The 18,854-nt window shown below is 53.6% G+C and overlaps 7 protein-coding genes across 7 annotated transcripts; 3 read left to right on the top strand and 4 right to left on the bottom strand.

Moving 5' to 3' along the window:
* Positions 1–59: 59 nt before the first annotated feature.
* MRS44_009401 (uncharacterized protein) lies at positions 60–6,276 on the bottom strand (the record flags this gene model as incomplete). The annotated part of the gene is made up of 4 exons (XM_046272380.2): positions 60–1,998; positions 2,049–6,097; positions 6,153–6,227; positions 6,274–6,276. 4 exons carry the CDS (start codon positions 6,274–6,276, stop codon positions 60–62), a joined length of 6,066 nt encoding a protein of 2,021 aa, XP_046125378.2.
* Positions 6,277–6,333: 57 nt separating this feature from the next.
* On the top strand, positions 6,334–9,099 carry MRS44_009400 (uncharacterized protein; the record flags this gene model as incomplete). Its single annotated transcript, XM_046277748.2, has 7 exons — positions 6,334–6,364; positions 6,547–6,769; positions 6,828–6,954; positions 7,003–7,133; positions 7,185–7,465; positions 7,512–8,506; positions 8,557–9,099. The coding sequence occupies 7 exons, from the start codon at positions 6,334–6,336 to the stop codon at positions 9,097–9,099; spliced, it is 2,331 nt and encodes a 776-aa protein (XP_046125379.2).
* Positions 9,100–9,419: 320 nt separating this feature from the next.
* MRS44_009399 (uncharacterized protein) lies at positions 9,420–12,747 on the top strand (the record flags this gene model as incomplete). The annotated part of the gene is made up of 2 exons (XM_065621278.1): positions 9,420–10,956; positions 11,663–12,747. The coding sequence occupies 2 exons, from the start codon at positions 9,420–9,422 to the stop codon at positions 12,745–12,747; spliced, it is 2,622 nt and encodes an 873-aa protein (XP_065477350.1).
* Positions 12,748–13,056: 309 nt separating this feature from the next.
* MRS44_009398 (uncharacterized protein) lies at positions 13,057–13,333 on the bottom strand (the record flags this gene model as incomplete). The annotated part of the gene is made up of 2 exons (XM_046277751.2): positions 13,057–13,081; positions 13,140–13,333. 2 exons carry the CDS (start codon positions 13,331–13,333, stop codon positions 13,057–13,059), a joined length of 219 nt encoding a protein of 72 aa, XP_046125382.1.
* A 1,002-nt stretch (positions 13,334–14,335) lies between these two features.
* On the top strand, positions 14,336–14,911 carry MRS44_009397 (uncharacterized protein; the record flags this gene model as incomplete). Its single annotated transcript, XM_046267897.2, has 1 exon — positions 14,336–14,911. The coding sequence occupies one exon, from the start codon at positions 14,336–14,338 to the stop codon at positions 14,909–14,911; it is 576 nt and encodes a 191-aa protein (XP_046125383.1).
* A 145-nt stretch (positions 14,912–15,056) lies between these two features.
* On the bottom strand, positions 15,057–15,995 carry MRS44_009396 (uncharacterized protein; the record flags this gene model as incomplete). The annotated part of the gene is made up of 2 exons (XM_046281680.2): positions 15,057–15,446; positions 15,495–15,995. The coding sequence occupies 2 exons, from the start codon at positions 15,993–15,995 to the stop codon at positions 15,057–15,059; spliced, it is 891 nt and encodes a 296-aa protein (XP_046125384.2).
* A 986-nt stretch (positions 15,996–16,981) lies between these two features.
* Positions 16,982–17,991, bottom strand: MRS44_009395 (uncharacterized protein; the record flags this gene model as incomplete). The annotated part of the gene is made up of 2 exons (XM_046267896.2): positions 16,982–17,785; positions 17,845–17,991. 2 exons carry the CDS (start codon positions 17,989–17,991, stop codon positions 16,982–16,984), a joined length of 951 nt encoding a protein of 316 aa, XP_046125385.1.
* Between the last annotated feature and the right edge of the window lie 863 nt (positions 17,992–18,854).

Raw genomic sequence — 18,854 nt, 5'->3', positions numbered from 1 at the left:
CAATACCCAACGCCAGGACGATCCCCAGGTTTCCGTAGCCGCAGTGATTGCCCAACGACCTATCGCCCAGAATCACGTCGCTGTATGACTGGCACTGACGCCGCATGGACAGTGTCTTCTGTGACATCCGCCATCTCTGTATCATCCTCCTCGTCTTGAGTTTCCTCAGCTTCGTCATGTTCCTCTTCCTCTTCTTCTTCTTCTTCCTCAGCCTCCTCGGCTTCTTCAGCTTCTTCTTCGCCATCGCTTTCTTCGGCCTCGTCCTCGCCCTCACTCTCGCTGTCTGCATCCTCTCCGCTGGACTCATCTGAGTGCCGCCCCAAGTTGGGGAACATTAGTCCAGGCGGGATCTCCTCGTCATAACCCTCCGGCACGTCGCTAAGATCGCTTTCGTCATCTGCCGAGTCGTGGATGCTGCCAGGCTCACTCTCGGCCTCATCCTTGGCTCCCTTGTCGTCCACTTCGTCAGCCTCTTCGCCAAGGTCCTCCTCAGCAATCTCTTCTTCAGCAACCTCTTCCTCAGCAACTTCCTCCTCAACAGCTGTCTCATCAGCCACCTCTTCATGATCCCCAACGTCCTTCATGCTGACGTCGCCGTCGACATTTTCTTCAGCTTCGCGTCGAACTTGGGCGTCAGGTCCTTCTTCATCATCACTACCAGCTTCGCTCGCTGGCGGATTAGGTGTATGGCTACCACGCTTGCCGCTCGACACGCTGCCAACCCGACTCTTGCTCGACTTGGGAGCTTCCATTGCGCGAATCACTGCTTGCTCGGCCTTGCGAAGCACGTCGGGCCTTCTCACGCCGGCTCTCCTGGCTCGAGGTACAGCTTCTTGCTTCTCCGTGTCAAGGGGTGTCACAGTGCCTGTGATGCTCTCCATCCCGTTGGGCGGGTTCAGTATACTAGTGAGTGAGCTGCTGGCCTTGGCTTCTGCCTGTGCTGCTTCGAGCTGGGCTGCCACCTCCTTGGCATGGTGCCGTTCCTCAACAACCTTGCTTGGCTCGAAGCCTGGCATGGACTTGACGATCTCGGAGTAGATCTTGGAGTAGCAGTCGTTGAGGAGGTCATCGATCGGTGCCACCTTCATTAGATTGGCATTGAGCTTCTTCAGCTCAATCGCTTCCTTCATGCAGTTGAACACTGGCACTTCGGCTCCATCGTTGGCAGCCCAGTCTGTAATCTTCTCGCCAACCACCTCAAACTCCTCGCTCGACAACGACTTGAAGGCATCGTCTGTGACTGGGGACACGTGGTACCCTTCCCGCAGGAGTCTGAGATAGGCCATGCAACATGATTGCCACAGGTCCGTAAAGTGATAAAAGTCCGCACCCTTCTTGCGCAGCCGCCTTAGAAGCTGCTCCAGGTTGCTGCGGTCGGCCATGATGATCAGAAGCTTCGTCATGAACCGCACGTATTGTTCCGTGTAGACATGGTGTCGTCCAGGTCTCTCGGCATCACATTTCCAGACGTTCATAACCATCGTCTTTGTGACCATGCTCTCCCGTAGGATGCCAAATGCCGCCCTTGCTTCGACGGTACTATCGCTTCCTTCCATCCGGTTGTCCTCGTCGAACAAGATCTTAGCGTGCCTCATGATAATTCGGTGGTGCCAGTTAGACTTGTCCTTGTCTCTGAGCTTGGTGAGGTTGCGAATGATGTACTCCTCCCAATCCTCAGGCTCCGAGAAGGACGCGAAATGATCGTCGGGATGGACTGTCAAGCCAAACGGTTGCTCGGACAGAATTGCTGCAGCATCAGCTGAGGTCATGTCACCTCGCATCACCAGCTTGTGAAGAATAGACACAATCTTGTAATGCGGCTCAAGAATGGGGTCGCTGCTTCTGGATCTCCGAGCATTGTGCGCAACCTTGACTGCCTTCTTGAGAGTGTCCACGAGCAGCTCAAGGCTGATCTTTGAACGCATATCCTTGACGTCCAGTTGGTCGTCAGGGGTCTGGTACATCTTCCAGTAGCATTTGGCAAGCATATAAGGGTTCCTGATTGCTCATTAGTATCTTGAATCACAATTCTAGGCCGACAAACTTACTTCCAGTCGTTAGGCTTCCGCTTCATGGCCATCTTGAACAGCTTGGCGGCAAACTTCCAAACCTTGTACTCCTTCATCTGATCATGAAGAATCCTCTTGAAGGTGCCTGCGCCCATGCTTTCAATAAAGAATCGCTCCTGATCGGAATGCTGGAACGGCTCCATGGCAAAAGGCTGGCGACTTGACGCGTAAAGTCGCATCGCAAACTTGTGGTACAAGTCGTGAAGAGGGTCGCCATCATGTGTCTCCACGTCCACATTTCGTGAATGTGAGAGAGCAAGAGTGTAGCAATGAATGGCGTTGCGCTGAAACTTGACCAATTCGGGGCGATCCTTATTCATCTTGTCCGCAGTCCACAGAACAGCTTCGTCCAGTTCATAGTCGAAGCATTCAGCCAAACGGAACCAAGCGTCCCATCTGTCTGCAGTGAACTGCAACTGAAGCCTCAAGAAGGTCGCACCAATTCGCAGGTCGTCAGTTGCACCGGGCGTTTGACGACGGTTCAAGTCGACTCCCTTGAATTTGGTCAAGGCCATCATTCCAAGCAAGAAGAACCAACCATGTCTTGCAAGGGCTGTCTCGGGGATATTGACAGACACCGCATCCACAGAGACGTCTCCCAGGAGAGCCTGGTATAGACGCAGAGGGTGGATCGGCTTCTTGAGGTACTCGGTAAAGTTACGCAGGTTGTGGTACATCTGAGGCGTTGACTTGGTCTGGCCAATAGTCTGCTGCATGTGGTCGATCGTCGTCTTTAGGTCTGACTTGAGAAGATCCTTCATCGGCATACGGTTGGCAAGAATCGTAACTCTCTCAACCAACTGCATGGTCTGTCGCTTCTCCAGCTTCTCTGGCGGGCAAGCGTGATCTTGGACATCCCACACACCAGCACCAAGCTTCAAGCCGTGCAAGTCGTAGAGTACTTGGCCCAAGTAGTCCTCCCAGTTCTCAATGTTCTTGAGCTTGAGAAGCTCCACTCGCATGACCTTGAGGAAGATCTTGTTTGATGCCTTGCAGAACTTGCGAATACCAATGACTTGATGGATGGCAGCCAGGTAATCGGCCAAGTCGTTCTCAGGTCCAATGATGCAGTTTTCTTGGGTGATCCCGGCTTTGAACATGGTGTATTGCAAACACCAAGCTCGGACTTGCATCTCTTTGAGTTTATTCTTCAACGACTGGAAAGCGGACTTGGTGGCTGCATTTCCTGATGGCTCTGGCTTGATTCCGATCCGGAATTCGTCCTCGCAGAGAGAAGCGACATGAAGCAAACAGTTGACCTTGGCGAGAGCCGCTGAAGTGGACTTGATGTGCTCATCATCAATGATTTCGAATGCTGTGCTTTCGTTCAGGGCAGAAAAGAGCGCCTGGATCAGAAGCTCGTCTAGTGACTTCAGAGTTCGCATGAACAACAGCTTCCGGGACTCTGGTGAGGTTTTGGCATATGTCTCGCCTTCAAGGTCAGAGACAATCAGCTCGATGCTCTTGAGACAACAAGAAAACTTCTTGGTCGAGTATTTAATAGCATCATACGCATCGCCCAGCCGAGACCAGAGGAACAGTCTCAATTCGGTGCTGCTATTATGGAGGAATTTCCATAGATCTTGGAGTCCCTGGCTCGCGCAATCGGAAATCGACTTCTGATGCTTTTCACCCGAGCTTGCATCATCTTTGTCCCCAGAATCGGAGTTTGCTTCTGAGGTCGGGGCACAGACGGAAGATGGGTTGAGAACTGGCTCCAATGTCTCGATAACGTGAACAGGATTCTCCATGTCATCTTGAAAGAGTCCGAGGAAGAAATCCATTGTCGTCAACTTGGATATTTCTCGATCAGCAGCAGCGGGTGAGATGGTGGGCATGACCACGTTGTTTGGCAACGAAATGACCGGAACCTTCTCGTCGGCCAAGTGATCTCGGAGTGACGTCCACATCAGGAGAATATGCTCTCGCACTGGATTGTCAGAGAGAGACGAGACAAAGACAGAAGCCCACAAGAAACGGGCTGAGAGGGCATCGTTCGAAGGGCGGTCCAGCAACTGAACATATGTTGAGGCGACGTCAAGCCACCTGCCAAGCCGGTACTTGGTCTCCATCCGAGTCGCGTAATCGACAACACTGCTAGGGTTGGTGATTCGTTCGTAGATGTCGATATGAAGCTCGAAAAGCATCGGCACGATGGTCTCAAGCTCAGCCAGCTTTTCGGGGGAACCGACGGCCAGCTCCATTTCGTCCGTGACCCTCTGATATAGCGCCGAGTCCATACGGTTGAGCATCTGAACCACAGATACCTTCATCTTGTCAGACCATTTCGCTGCTGTGTAGCTCTGGCTGACAGCCCGGACCCATTCGAACGCAATGTCTTCGCCTGTCATCCATGATCTACAACCCCCTATTTTCCTGGCAAAGGATTTGAGGCCTTGTGCCTCGTCGAATGGTGGTGATGATGTCTGGTCTTGCGAACCCGTCTTGGCGTGTTCCAAGAAAGAGGACAGTCCGAGACTGGCTTGCTCGTTTTTGTTGAGAAGAGCTCTGGCAACCTCCTCACGAAAGTCGACAATGACGCTGCTCAGGTCCTTTGCTGCGAGGTTAGTGATCTTACTGGGTCGATCTTCGGTAGCACACGAGTCAATGAGCTCGGTGATGAAGTCCAATGTCGATTTGTCGTCCACGCCCAAGTTCTCCAAGACACTCTTGGTCATTTGGAAAAGGTTCTGATCGGCACCTTGGTATGGCTGCAGTTGATTCGCAATGAGTGTGCTTGGGTCAGTCGCCTCCTCAGCTTGAAGAGTCTCTCTTCTTCGGACACGCTTGCTGCGCTTCTCTGCCGTGTTCTCCTCATCCGCAGGATCTGGCAGGCCTGCTGTAGACTGCGATCTTTTCCTTGTAGGTGCTCCATTACGATCCTTTTGTGCCTGTTCGGTTGCTTTGTCACCCTCTGGGCTACCTTGCGAGCCATCATCTTTGCCATCAGGCTTTGCATTCTTCTCTTTGGGTTCCTCCTCAGCCGTGTCCTTCTCGGCAGTCTGCTCTGGCTCAGCTGATTTGTTGCTCTTAGCTTGGGTTTCAGGGCTTTCGCTTTGAACCTCAGGAGGTGGTGTTGCCATAACAACATCTTCGAGAGAGCTCTGAACAATGTCATCGCATGTGTCAAACGCTTCTGTTGCATTCTCCAGACAAGTCATGAGTTCCGCTCCAAGGTCAGCCCATGATAACACAGGCTTGCTGGCGCCTTTTCGGCCTGGTGTTTGTGATTTGCTCCTCTCGGCATCTTCTGGTGCCTGCTCTTCGACGATAAGAGGTTCAGGGGGAGGTGTTAACGATTTGGTGGGGTCGGGGAGAAAGGGGATAGGGTCCAGATGGCGCTTGAGCAAGGCAGGCATCTTCTTCTTGAGCCATGGAGCCATCACAGGATGTGACAACGCCATGTCGTCGCCGAGAAGCTGCAATTGGTCCTTCAGCTGCTCACCCGCCAGGCCCTCTGCCAACGAAGGAGGTTCAACCTCCATGACAGCCGGGTCGTCATCCAACTCGATCGCAGCCTCCAAACAGTACCGTTTGATACGATTACTGTTCATAGCAGCAGCAAATCGAGCAGCCCGCCTCCAAAGCTCCGGATCCGAGGGGTCTTGGTCCAGGGCAGTGGTCCAACTGTCCAAGACCTTGCGTGCATCGTCATCGTAGTATTTCAATCGAGGCTTTTCTTTCCAGGTCGGGTTCGAGGCCAGCTCATCCTTGTACTTGTCCACAAAGAACTGGCCATAGTTCTTGTAGGAAAGATAGAGCGCTTGGGCAAGGCTTGCTGCGACACCATCTGCTCCTCCGGCATCCACGTCGAGTCCGCCATCTGTTTCGACGGTGTCTACGTTGGACACTTCTGGCTGGCCCTCCGCATGTCGCTCGGCTTTTTCGTAGTCGGTTCTCGCTTCACGGTATTTGAATATCTCGGATTCGAAAAGCTCGTCGTATGCTGCAGCTGCGGCTTCGCGCGATCGGGCTCCCTGCGCATGGAGCTTCAGGGCATGTTGGAAGCGCTTTAGTGCTTCATCGACCTAGGGGCAAGTCAGTCTTCAAATGCGATCGCGAATCTTGCGCAATATGGCTTACGTGAAGCTCTTTGGTGGTGTCGATTTGCTCGTCAACGTTCTCCTCGGGCTCGAGGTTGATAGCTTGGAATGCCGGCTGGTTCGAATTAGCACAGAAACAAATATTAGGTCAAAGATCTCACCATATTGGCGGTCGCAATAGTCCTGCAACCGTGGCCGACATCCGTATTCTCTGCTAAGAAATGATTCTGGTCAAACCCGGCATTGAAAGTTGTGAGTTTAAACACAGCTCATCTTTCTTGGCAGTCATTAACTCGAGCTCCGTACCGCGTTCTAGACGCGGTCCCACTCAGCCTCGCCAAGCCACAAGCGCCAGATCAAGAGCTGGTGATGAGCACGTGGGATGTGGCGCAGGCATAAGGCTGCACGTTCCTAGACGTGGCCCATCCTTGTAGCTCCAGCTATCAAGCCAGATCTTAGGGGCACAGCAACGGTCGGCTTCAACATCTCACTCCAGCTCCACCAACCTTTCGACCGAGTTGTGACCGACATCTCACGACAGTCTCGTATCTATCAGCACTCAGGAGCTTCGGGCGAATCGACTTCTCCACTAGCCGTTGCCTGCCCTGCCAGCGATTCCAACGAGGTCGCCGCCATGGTTGCGCCAGCTGTGCCAGAGTGAGCGCACCCACCATTCGATACTCTACTTGCAATGCGATAGCTTACGCCGATATAGAATCACCGAGGAGATTCTCCACGAGTCGATTGATGCCCGAACCGAATCGCTTGCCGGTCTTCGAGAGCTTGGTCCTCCTGATCTCGTCCACCTGCTGAAGCATGCCGTCCGGAACCCAGCGAAACAGGTATGAATACAAGGCGGCGCATGGGAACCCAAATGCTGACTCTCCAAGACCGGTGTCTATCACCATGTCACCGGTGTCGATGCGTCCTCCTCGGCCAGTCTTGCCGCGTACATCAACACCCTGACCTACAAAGAGTCAGGACCTAATGCGACCAACAAGATTGTTGAGGGCTTGTTCTGGTATGTCGCATGGCTTCTCAAGCTTCCGTAGCCAAGTACTAACCCTTCTAGCTGCTACAATGCCTTTTCCCGTCTAGACATGCGCGTGCATGTTTCCATCCCTGGAACCGTGGAAAGCTATTGCGTCGACGAACGAGGCGAGAAGAGGAAGGCCTCAGAAGACCTGTGGTTGGAGACGTACCTGTGCAGCGTCCTGCGAGCATACTCATACGCCGATGATGGCAGTGGCGACACGATTCGAAAGATTATGGGTGTACGAAGATTCAACCCTGTGACCAACACCGAGACCGAACACCGTTTCCTTCATGCTGCCGAACAGCTCTTCTTTAGGGGTATGTTCCTTGGTCGCCAGACGCATAACTCAAGCTGACTCTTTAGGATGGCAATTGGGCTCGGACTCGGTGGTTCAGGTGCCTACCAATGTTTCCAACCATTTGACCACAGGTCTCCTCAAGTACCTCGAAACGACCGGCCGATACGCTTCAGGCATCAACCTCTTTGAGAAGCTGCGAACCCAGAGTGTCGAGGTCTCGTCTTTGCTGGCAAAGGTCATGTTCATGGGACATGAGGAGGTTTCGGGTGTCAGGACTCTTCACCAGTCCCTGCAAGAAACCCCAATGGACTATGTCATGCTTGACACTCAGGCCGAATTCCTCATGCACAAGGCCAACAGCGCTCCCACCCCTGAGCTCAGGGAAGAGAGGTTGAAGATGGCTCTAGGCTGTGCAGATCGGGCAACGGTTGCTGCTCCGACCGAGTTTAGCACTTGGGCGAGACTCGCTCAGGTTTACGTGGCCATGGAGGACTGGGACAATGCTCTCACCATCCTCAACTCGTGCCCCATGTTTACCTACCAAGACAAGGACACTCCTTTGATGCCAGAGCCAAAGGAGGTCCATCTACCAACCCTCCCCGAGACACGACTCGACGAGATTGACAGCGAGCCCGAGTCCAGATACTCGGAGCAAGTCGATCCCAGCCTACTCAACCTGCGAGCGGCGTCGTACCGAGGCACCTTTAAGCAGGCGTACGACATCTTGACCGAGATGACGGCCAAGATTGGCTGGGATCAGCTGTTGAAGATTCGCAGCAACGTGTTTGTGATGGAGGATGAGTACCGCACGGAGAAGCAAGAAGCTACTCAGCCTGCTACATCAAAACGCACTCCTAGTATGGATGGTCTGCGTGGCACACCTGATCAAACCACCAACGGAGGCGAGGAGTCGGAGAGCGAAACCCCAAAGAAGTCTGCCGAGGTCAGTGCTGAAGCTGGCACTGAGGGAGCCAACGCCCCGGCCACCAACGGCGAAGAGAATGGCATTGAGAAGCCTTCCAACACTATTGACCCTGGCGAGGCCAAGGCAGACAGCGATGTGAGTACTTGACGAGATTCCTTCTCCAACCAGACTAATAATTGACACAGGCGGCCAAGAATGACGACCATCTGTCCAAGCTAAACACCAAGCGACTCTGTGAGCGCTGGCTGGACAGTCTTTTCATGGTCCTCTACGAAGACCTGCGTGTCTACACAATCTGGCGTACCCAGATGGCCCAGTACCGCGCTCAGCAGATGCAGTACAAGAAGTCGGCAGAGGAGTGGGAGATTCTGGGTTCCCTTGCTGAGCGTCTCCAGCACGTTGACGAGGCCGTCGAGGCCTACCGGGCTTGCTTGTCGATCCGATTCAGCCCCAAGGCTCTATCGGGTATCCTACGGGTCTTTGAGAAGACCAAGAGCACGAGGGAGACGGTTGCATCCGTCATCCGACTCGTGACATGGCAGTACCGGTGGTACAGCGAGTTCAGCCCTGAGCTGCTACACACGATACGAACCTTGATCGAGGACGAGGGAGCAGTCAAGGTCCGAAGCATCATCCAGGCAACCAGCCTGCCCCAGAATGTGCTGGACCTGACACACCACTACGCTGCGCTGTGCGCGACGTTCCGAAGCAGCGGAACCGACGGTTAGGTCGAGGCTTCGGTTTGAGGGAAGGGTTTTGTAGAACTCATGAGCAAGAGCGGATTGTAGGCATGGGAATGGATAGATATTTGTAGGATGGATGTATTAGTCGCAAGTTTCGCAGGGGCAGCGATAGGTAATTGTTTTTAAGAAACCTCGAGGCAGGGTTCAAAAGTTTCAGTTCAACGATACCCCTGTTCCCGGCGGCGATCCAGCTGATGTGAATGTTTCTCTTTGTAGTAACCGAGTCCAGCCTTGGCCATCTCACTCCCCTGTAAGCGTATTTGTCTATGGTGGAATCTCTCGTCAGCATCATCACGACCCACGCAATGGCAACACTCGCGAGCCTTGGGACGGAGACGCTGCTTGAGATTTGCAAATGCTTTTGCGTTCACTGCAGCGGGGATAGTGATCGGCCTTTGACCTTTGGCACATTGCAACAACATGAGTATCGACGAGTGCAACAACAAGGGTCCCAAGACCCAGATGCTCCATCTTGGTACTCACTGGATCGACACGCCCTCTTTGCGCTCAGCTTAACCTGTCGAGGACTCTACGTCGTTGCCCAAGAGATTCTATATCACGAGTTTATCCTAGGATATGGAGACTCTTGGAAGTCGAAGAGATACAGCTGGGACCGGCGGTTGACTGCCTTCATGAGGACCATGAGTCGGCGCCGTGATCTCGCAGCCCGCGTCCAAAGAGTCTCCATCCACCCGCTACTCCTAGAACCTTTCGACAAGCCAAAAGACACCAAAAGGCCTCCTCGTCTTATGAGGGCTCCTGCTATTGGTGAAGCGCGCATGGCTCTTAAGAGATCCGCTGCGGCCCTCGGCGTTGACCTGGCCGCCGTCTGGAAACCACGCTGGACCGAGGACCAGCTCAGATTAGTGTTTCCTTGTGAGGACTTTCTCTCAGCATTTTTGAACCCTAACAGCAAGAATCGGAGACGTCTTAGGGAAGCCTTGGAGTCAAGCCAGAAAGACCAAGGACACCGAGTGCTGGCAGCCGAAATGGTGGCGATGCTCATAGCCCTCCTCCCAAATCTCCAGCACCTCAGTCTACTTGAAGATGGCACCCATTGGCCTCAACTCGGTTTCCCTAACCCAGCCTTTAAAGCCTTGGGTGTATCAAACCTACCCCTCAAGGTCCTCGATACCGAAATTCCTCGCCGCATGGTCCCAATGTTGGCAACTGGCCTTGAAGAGCTCAACATCCACCACTGCCAGCAGTTTTACGGTTGCCCCAAGATGCCCGCTCTCAAGATACTCCGTGTCTCTTACGTTGATATCAACAAGGACTACCTCGACACGTTAATGTCTTGCTGCACGGGCAGTCTACACACTTTCGTGTACGAGACGCTAGGACCAGACGAGACGATCGACCAAAACGTCAATGAACACGCCAAACCTCAGCCCAAAGACATCATCGAGCATCTGGAAACGGGGCACATTGAAACTCTGCAAACTCTACACCTGGATATGCGCATTGGTTACTACGGCGCTGGGGGCAGCGAACAGGTCAACATCCGGCACTTCTCGGCACTACGTCATGTCCTGCTAAGCTCCAACATGATATTCGGATGGCAAGGCAATGAGAATAGCGAAGAAAAGTCGACGCTACTGGCAAATATTCTCCCCGAAGCCATCGAGACGTTCTGCCTCGTCTGTCCCGGCCCTCAACGACACACCGCCTCCATCGAAGCAGGACTGATGGGTCTAGCCAATCTCAAGCAGCGTCATCCAGAGCGGTTTCCCAACCTCAAGAGCATCAGCGTCGCTGCATTACGGCCCTTTGGGAACGAGACCATGGGGCCAATGATGGAGGCAGCGGGTGTGAGCTTCTGTTTCGAGAGATGGCCGAGGAGTAAGCCACGGCCGATAGGACTGTCAGGGAAGCCGGGATATATTCCGGATTGGAGGTTGGAAGATTTTTTTGCAAGTCTTCGTAGGAGGCGGAGGATTTACTAGACTATTGCATCTTTGTTTCTGGATAGTGAAATTGGCTGAGATGATGCTGTTCATGGACCCACGGATGTATTCGGTGAGAATAATGACACTTGAACCTAGAATATGAAACCCACCGTTATTTAAGCCACCGATGATTTAGTTACAACGCTTATCTGATGACAAGGAGGAAACCACCCAACCTCTTATTGTATCATGAAAATTGCGTCTCTCCATCTTGAAGTCGAGTTGAGCAAATGCGCTGACTCAGCACCCAACCTCTGGAAGTGGCTATCGACCGCTAACTCGCAGCGGATGACCCCGCGCGGGGCATCCACCATAGCAGCCTTCAACCACGCCCAAATTTTTGGTCCCCATTTCGTCACTTTTATCTTTTCCATACACAATCCCCCGACCGTTGATTTATTGGCAAACCTGACCTACAGCTTGTCCGATCTCCTGTCCTATTTCAGTCAAGCGACATACACGACGCGATGGCTTCCTCTTCCACAGCTGACGCTCCCGCGGCGTCGTCGCCGCCCGTCGCCATTGTCTGTGTCGGAATGGCAGGCAAGCTAGATCCTCACCAGATGCCTTTGGCTCTTCACATCTAACATGCTACTCAGGATCTGGAAAGACAACCTTTATGCGCCGCATCAATGCCCACCTCCACCAGAAGGAGACCCCTCCCTATGTCATCAACCTCGATCCCGCCGTCCTCTCCGTGCCCTTCGAGTCCAACATCGACATCCGCGACTCGGTCAACTACGAGGAGGTCATGAAGCAGTACAATCTCGGCCCCAACGGCGGAATCCTGACGTCGCTGAACCTCTTTGCCACAAAGGTTGACCAGATTGTCAACCTGCTCGAGAAGCGCGCCCAGCCCGATCCCGAGAAGCCCGAGCGCAAGCCCATTGACAGGATTTTGGTCGACACACCCGGTCAGATCGAGGTGTTTGTCTGGTCGGCCTCTGGAACCATTCTTCTCGAGTCTCTTGCGTCGTCTTTCCCTACCGTCATCGCCTACGTTATCGATACCCCGCGAACTGCTTCCACTTCGACATTCATGTCCAACATGCTCTACGCCTGCTCCATTCTCTACAAGACCAAGCTGCCCATGATTCTCGTCTTCAACAAGACTGATGTCAAGGACGCCGAGTTCGCCAAGGAGTGGATGACCGACTTTGAGGCCTTCCAGGAGGCGCTGCGACGAGACGAGGAGTCGGATACGCTCGGCGGAGTGGAGGGCGGTGGTCACGGAGGAAGCGGATACATGGGCAGCCTGCTCAACTCGATGAGCCTGATGCTGGAGGAGTTTTACGCACACTTGAGTGTGGTTGGGGTGAGTTCGCGACTGGGTACCGGAGTGGACGAATTCTTCGAGGCGGTCGAGGAGAAGAAGCAAGAGTTTCTGCGCGACTATCTCCCTGAGCTGGAGAGGAGAAGGGCAGAGCGCGACGAGCAAAAGAAGGCAGCCCGAGAGAAGGAGCTGGACAAGATGATGCAGGGAATGACAGTTGGCGGACAACCCGCACCCAAGAAGGACGACGACGACGACGTGGACGTCCCGAGCGACGATGACGACACAGACTCGGACGACGAGGTCAAGAAGCAGAGCCTCCAGGAGCGATACCAAGCCGCCATGGGCGACAACGAAGACTCCATCATGGCGGACGCAAGTTTCGCAAAGTACCTCCACACACAGAGGTAATGAAGTAGAAGCAGGCAGCATACATAGGCGGCGTTTAGGGGGTTGGGATAAGGATTTCTTTTAACACAAAAAATGGATTGACGAACGGACGATCTGGGGGGTTTCCTAGCAAAGTTAGATACCAGAGGCAACTTTGAAGCACAAAGATGGAATAATCGAGATGCAGTTGTCTTGTTGCAAAAAAATGTGTCGTATTTGTCTATCGACTTCGTTCAACCAAAAGTCCCAGACCCCTAAACTCCCATCTCCAAAGTCAAAATGCCACAACACCCTTCTTTCATTCTTTGTTTCTTTCGACACGCCGTCTGCTCATCGAGCCTCAAACTGGACCATTCTAAAGGCAGTCAGTCAGTAACAGCGTCGACAAAACAAAGGGCAGCAGTGAAACTTACCGCTTGGTGCGCTCCTTGTAGAGAACACGGCCAGCGCAGTGCGGGCACGCGACGAGGGCGTCCTTGCCGAGAGTGACGCTGCCGCCGCAGTCACCACAGAGATATGTCATGACGGAGCGGGTCTCGTGCGTCTCGCGGGTGCCTCCGCGCTGGGCGGAGCCAGAGGTAGGAACCTGGTACTCTTCGCGAGGCATGTTGGAAAATGTGTTTGTTTGGTTTGATGGCGATTATGCGATAGAAGTCTCGTGGTGGGGGGTGGGAAAAGAAATGCGCAAAGAGTTGCTTGGTCATGGAGGACGGTGAAGGAATTTGTACGGCAGAATTTGGGCGGTGAGGAGAAAAGAATTTGGGGGGAGGGACGTACCGCTTGATCAGCACGGGAGGGAGCTTGGGGTCAAGGATGGATGCGACAAGGCAACCATTCATGAGCTGTGCCGGCATTCATTGCAAGAGAACATGCCCGGCTCATAGCTGCAGTATTAATTCGTTCTCATGATACAATCAGGTTTTTACTTGTCCTCAGTCGACAATTCATTGTCAAGCCGTCTCTTGGCATTATTCAGCGACTCGCCACACGTGAATCCAAGCCGCATCAATTCCAAAGTATCATTGAGCTCCTTTTCAAATGACCATTACATCAGTCAATTCATTCCATCTCTTGGCTCAGTTCATCATAATTGAGCACCTGAGTCACCATTGCTTCCCGTCCACAATAGCAGACGTCCTTGTGACAGCTCGTCCCGTGGGGTGACTCGGCTCCCCTTCCTGGTGTAATTGCGCAACTGAGGCAAGAATAACAACGTGAGAAAAATCCATCATTTACCAGATAAACACCCATTCCTACATCTCCAATATTCTTCTTTCTCTCCAAACAATAAAACCTCGCGCTCACTTTCCTATCTCGACCGTTCCCCAACCAATGAACCACTAAGACGGCTCTGGTTAGCAAGAGAAACAGTTCAAGCACCCCACGCTGCCAAACTCCACTAAACCCCTGTCGGCGCAAGCTCCCAGATCCCAAATCTCGGGGGGAGTACCTCGGTTTCTCTCCACACTCATGATCTTGAACCTTTTATTTCCTCTACTCATCGTGACTTGGACCTGTTGTCTTTTATTTCAACCTCGCGCTTCTCCGGACACTTAATCTCATATCTCGTTACTTAATACCTGTACAACTCGCAGCTCACAATCCTACCATGTTCGATCCATCTACTCCTCCAACAGCTTGCTGCCCCTTCTGCACAATCTGCACCATCTTCAAGCCCTATGATCCTCTCAACCCTCCTCCCCAATCATCACCATCCATAGACCCCGAGCTCGTCTCCCCTGCATCTTTCATCGTGCTCTCCACCCCGACACTCATCGCCTTCCTCGACATCCTACCTCTCAGCCGCGGTCACCTCCTCCTCTGCCCAAGGCCTCATCGCCCCAAGCTCACCGACGTGACCGACTCCGAGTCCGCCGAGCTGGGTCGCTATCTACGCGTCTTATCCAAGGCTACAGCTCGCGCCACAGGTGTCGAGGACTGGAACGTGGTGCAGAACAACGGCGCTGCTGCCGCCCAGGTCGTTCCTCACATGCACTTCCACGTCATCCCCAGACCGGAAATTCGCGCCAGCGGCAGGTTCAGTGAGAGCTTCACCATGTTTGGAAGGGGGAAGCGGGAGGAGCTGGATGACGATGAGGCGGCTCAGCTAGCCGAGGAGCTGAGGCAGAGTGTCGCCGCCGTCCTGAAGGAAGAGGAGGAGGAGAGTCGAAAGGCCAAACTATAGAGTCGGGTTGAGCAGCAGTTTCTTGTTGTCTCATTGGTCACTCTTCGGATCAGCGTGCCATTTTGGGGTCTTTTTATTACATTCTCATATCTCTATCCAATACCCATGTCATGTAAGTCCTGTCAGTACACACCTTCATCAACCTTTACTCATCATCTCCAAAGAAGACTCTCTTGGGCAAGAACCCATCCCTGACAACCTTGAACCGGGTCTCGATCCCATCCAACATCTCCATCTCTTCGTCCGTCAGCTCCCACCCATCCAGATCCAGGTTGGACTCGATCCGCGAAGGCGTGACGCTCTTGGGAACGACGCTCCAGCCCTTTTGCAGTCCCCACTGCAGCAGCACCTGCTGTGGCGTCTTGCCCTTTGCATTGGCGATGTCGACAAGGATCTTGTTGCGGGACAAACCCAAGTGGGCTGAACCCAGGCAAGAGTATCCTTCGGTGTGGATGCCCTTGGAGGTGTTGTAGGCGACGAGCTTGGGGGAGGGGTTGCATGGATGCAGCTCGATCTGGTTGACAGCGGGAACGACCTGTATTGTCAGCTACGAACTCTCGACGCCTTGGCCAAAGATACCTACCGTGGTAGAAGGACTGTTCAGCAGCTCCTCGAGGTGTCTAATGCCAAAGTTGGACACACCAATGTTGCGAACCTTTCCCCCATCCAACAACTTCTGCATCTCAGCCCAAGTATCAACAAAATCCCAATCCCGGTACAAGTTGGCAGGATCATCCGCATCTCTCGAGCAAGGCCAGTGAATCAAGTACAAGTCGACATGATCAAGTCCAAGATTGTTCAGGCTCGTCTCCAAGCCCTCGCGGACATGCTTGTGCCAGTTGTTGCGCAGCTTGGACGTCACCCAGATGTCCTCGCGGGGGACGCCAGAGGCACGGATCCCGATGCCGACTTCTCGCTCGTTGCCGTAGGCGAGGGCCGTGTCGATGTGGCGGTAGCCCGCTCGGAGGGCTGTCTCGACGGCGGTTGAGACTTGCTGGGGGTTGGAGCGCCAGGTTCCAAGGCCGACGGCGGGGATCTCGTCGCCGGTGTTGAGGGTGAAGGTGCGGCTAGGGTAAATTAGCATGTTGAGGGCCATCACGGGGGGATACAGGGAAGGCTTGCGTGTCAGGCTGAAGGGGAGCCATGGTTGGTGATGGAGTCAGTCGTCGGTGTGGTATGAAGTTGGTGTTGTCTCTATTCAGACGAACACTGAAGTAGTGGCAGGCTCTCGGTCTCAGCTGCAAAGTTGTTGACGGATTCGAACTATGAACAAGATCCAAAAACTCAGATTATATACCCAAACTTCCTCGATAATTCACCCTTTCATCCCATCTACTCTCCATGATGCCGCTATTCAGTACCTCTACCGACTGCCTGTTGGCCAATCTACCTTTTATCCTCTAGGCATCTAGCAATCCAGGCAGGCCTACACACGCCGAGTACACGCACTTCACCAGCATGTATATTCATCCCACGGTCGTGTCACATCTCGAGGTCACATAGGTGCCATATACCATTGTGAACAACTCATTCATCCAAGTCAAGTCCAACAGACAAGCTTCACAACAAAGACCCCATATACCACAAGGCATACAAACCCTACTAATCACAATGTCCCCCTCTTTAACAAGCTCGCCACCCAATCATCACATACGAGACAAAAGAGTCAAAGCCAACCCTGAATAGTGGCAAAAGAGTTGAGATTCCTACTGTAAACTGACAAATGAAAAAAGGAAGACCCATACACAGACAACCATTCAAGCGGAGCAAGAAGAGAAACATGGATTTTTTTCCCCCACAACAAAAAGCCACCCTTGTTATTACCCCATATTCCATGACTCCTTGTACGATCTAACAACCGCATTTCTCCCAAGTCCAAGCGTACGCCCACCCTTCCTTGAGATTAACTACATCCTTTCCTTCAGTTACTGTTTTTTTTGTCTTTTTTGGTTTGTTTGCAGTTTTCATTCACTTGTTGCCTCCCAATACGCCCCTTGTCCTTATCCCCTTTTTGTTCCATCCCATCCCCCTTTACTCTGTATTCCTGTACCCTTTTTTTACGTGAAACCTCTAAACTAAACATCTACCACCCATTCTCCCCTCCAGACCCCCAATCCTCCCTCGGAGCTCTCTCCGCTCCCTCTCCAGCCTAGCCGTCTGCCTTTCCAGCGCGCGGATCCTCTCGCGAGCAAGGTCGAGCACCTCGGCCTTGCTGACCCTGCGATCGCTCGCGACGCCGCCCTCGCGGCCGGGTGGGGGCAGTACGGCGAGTAGCCGCTCAAAGTGCGTGTTGAGACGCTTGCGGTACTGCTGCTCTACCTGGTTGTGAGCTGCCCGAGCCTTGACCTCTTCAACAGTCTCGGACGGATGCCGCGGCTTGGTGGCTGCGGCTCCTCGCTTCTTAGGAGCTCGAGACGCAGTGCGAAGCTGCGTGTGAGGCCGCTTGGCTCCCTTTGTCTTGTCGGCGCCTCGCTTACGCTTCTTGGGCGCCGGCTCCTCCTCTTCCTCTTCCTCTTCCTCCTCGTCCTCGTCGCGGTCCGGATTGTCGTCCTCGGCCCCTGACTCGACGGCAGACAGCTCGTCGGCCATGGGCGGGGTGGGCAGGAAGGTCGCCGCGGGGGACACGTGGGCAGGCCAGACGGTGCCGAGGGACGGGCTGGCTGAGGAGCCGCCGGTCAGGTCGTAGCCGTCGGAGAGCGAGGTAGAGGTACGGTGAGACGAGCGGACGGGGAACTGGCCCGGGGTGGCGGGCGGGATGGCGTAGCCGCTCGAGGAAAAGTCCCCAAACGGCCGGTCAAGGTAGGCAAAGTCAGCCATGGGGGAGGGGAAGACGGTGTTGTCGAGACTGGGCGTCTCTGGGGACTGAAGAGATGTCTGCTGAGTGTACATGTCAGCTGGTGCATCCTCGCTGTCGAGGTGAGAAGACAACTTACAGGTGAAGCCTCGTATGAAGCATCCAGACCGGAGAAGGGCATGGCAGCGGCATCCATGCTGCTCATCCAGTTGTCAGATAAGCTGCCGCCGAAGTGTGCTCCTCCGCGCTCCCCCTCCGCGGCGTCGAGATATGTCGAGCTCATCATTGTAATAGAGTAGAACCCGTTTTAACGGTTATCCGCAAATACCAAAAGTAATACGAGGTTGTCCTTGAACCCCGTCATCACGTATGGGGCGTGAAACGTATGTCGTCGTGTGTGTTTGTGCGTCAGTATGACTTTGCTGATTTATCTGGTGTCGTAGTATGTGTCTTGTTTGTTTAAAAAGAAGGGGGGGTTCTTGTTATAGGCAGTTAAGTAGGCGGCAGACTTGTAGTCTCGAGGCTGCTCGGATGTCTGATACTGTTGACAAGCCGCAAGCCATCACGGAACTTGGAATTCTGCGCTCTTGTTTTTATCGTCTGTTTTTGTTTTCTGTGTAAAATCGAGGAAGCGACTTGTACAGGACAAAAAAGAGAGAGAGGCAACAAAGAAAGGGCCAGGTTCCTGTTTGTAAATGTAGGACCCCCGGGGCTGGACAGGTCCCCTTTTATACACAACAGCCCGTCGTGTCGAATAGGCCCAAGCCCCAAAAACCCAACCACGGGGGACGGAGCGCCAAGCCATATTTTCTCTCTTTTTTACACCAGGCTCCTTCACATAAACCGAGTCAAGCACAAAACCGAATGGGGAAGGGGTGTGCCAATGTGTGAATGTGAAAAGAGACGAGCGCAAACAAGGGGTCATGACGGAACGGTCTCCTCTCCTAGAGGACAGGACTGGGGTTGGTCCTCCTTCACACCCCCCATAGGCAGGCCGCTCCTCGGAGTGCAGCAGAGCAACACGACAGGACCATCATCAGAGGAGAGGCATCCATCCATCAAGCCGTAGCCGAGGCGTAGCCGGAAAAAGAGACCACTCTCCGCTTCAGGACCTGTCCTGTCCAATGTGATGCATCACAACTGCCATCG

The sequence above is a fragment of the Fusarium solani genome (genome assembly GCF_023522795.1).
Source record: "Fusarium solani strain SB1 chromosome Unknown bctg00000005, whole genome shotgun sequence".
Taxonomy (NCBI): Eukaryota; Fungi; Ascomycota; class Sordariomycetes; order Hypocreales; family Nectriaceae; genus Fusarium; species Fusarium solani.
The sequence above is the reverse complement of the archived record's forward strand: the minus strand, read 5'-3'. Positions and strand labels throughout refer to the sequence as shown.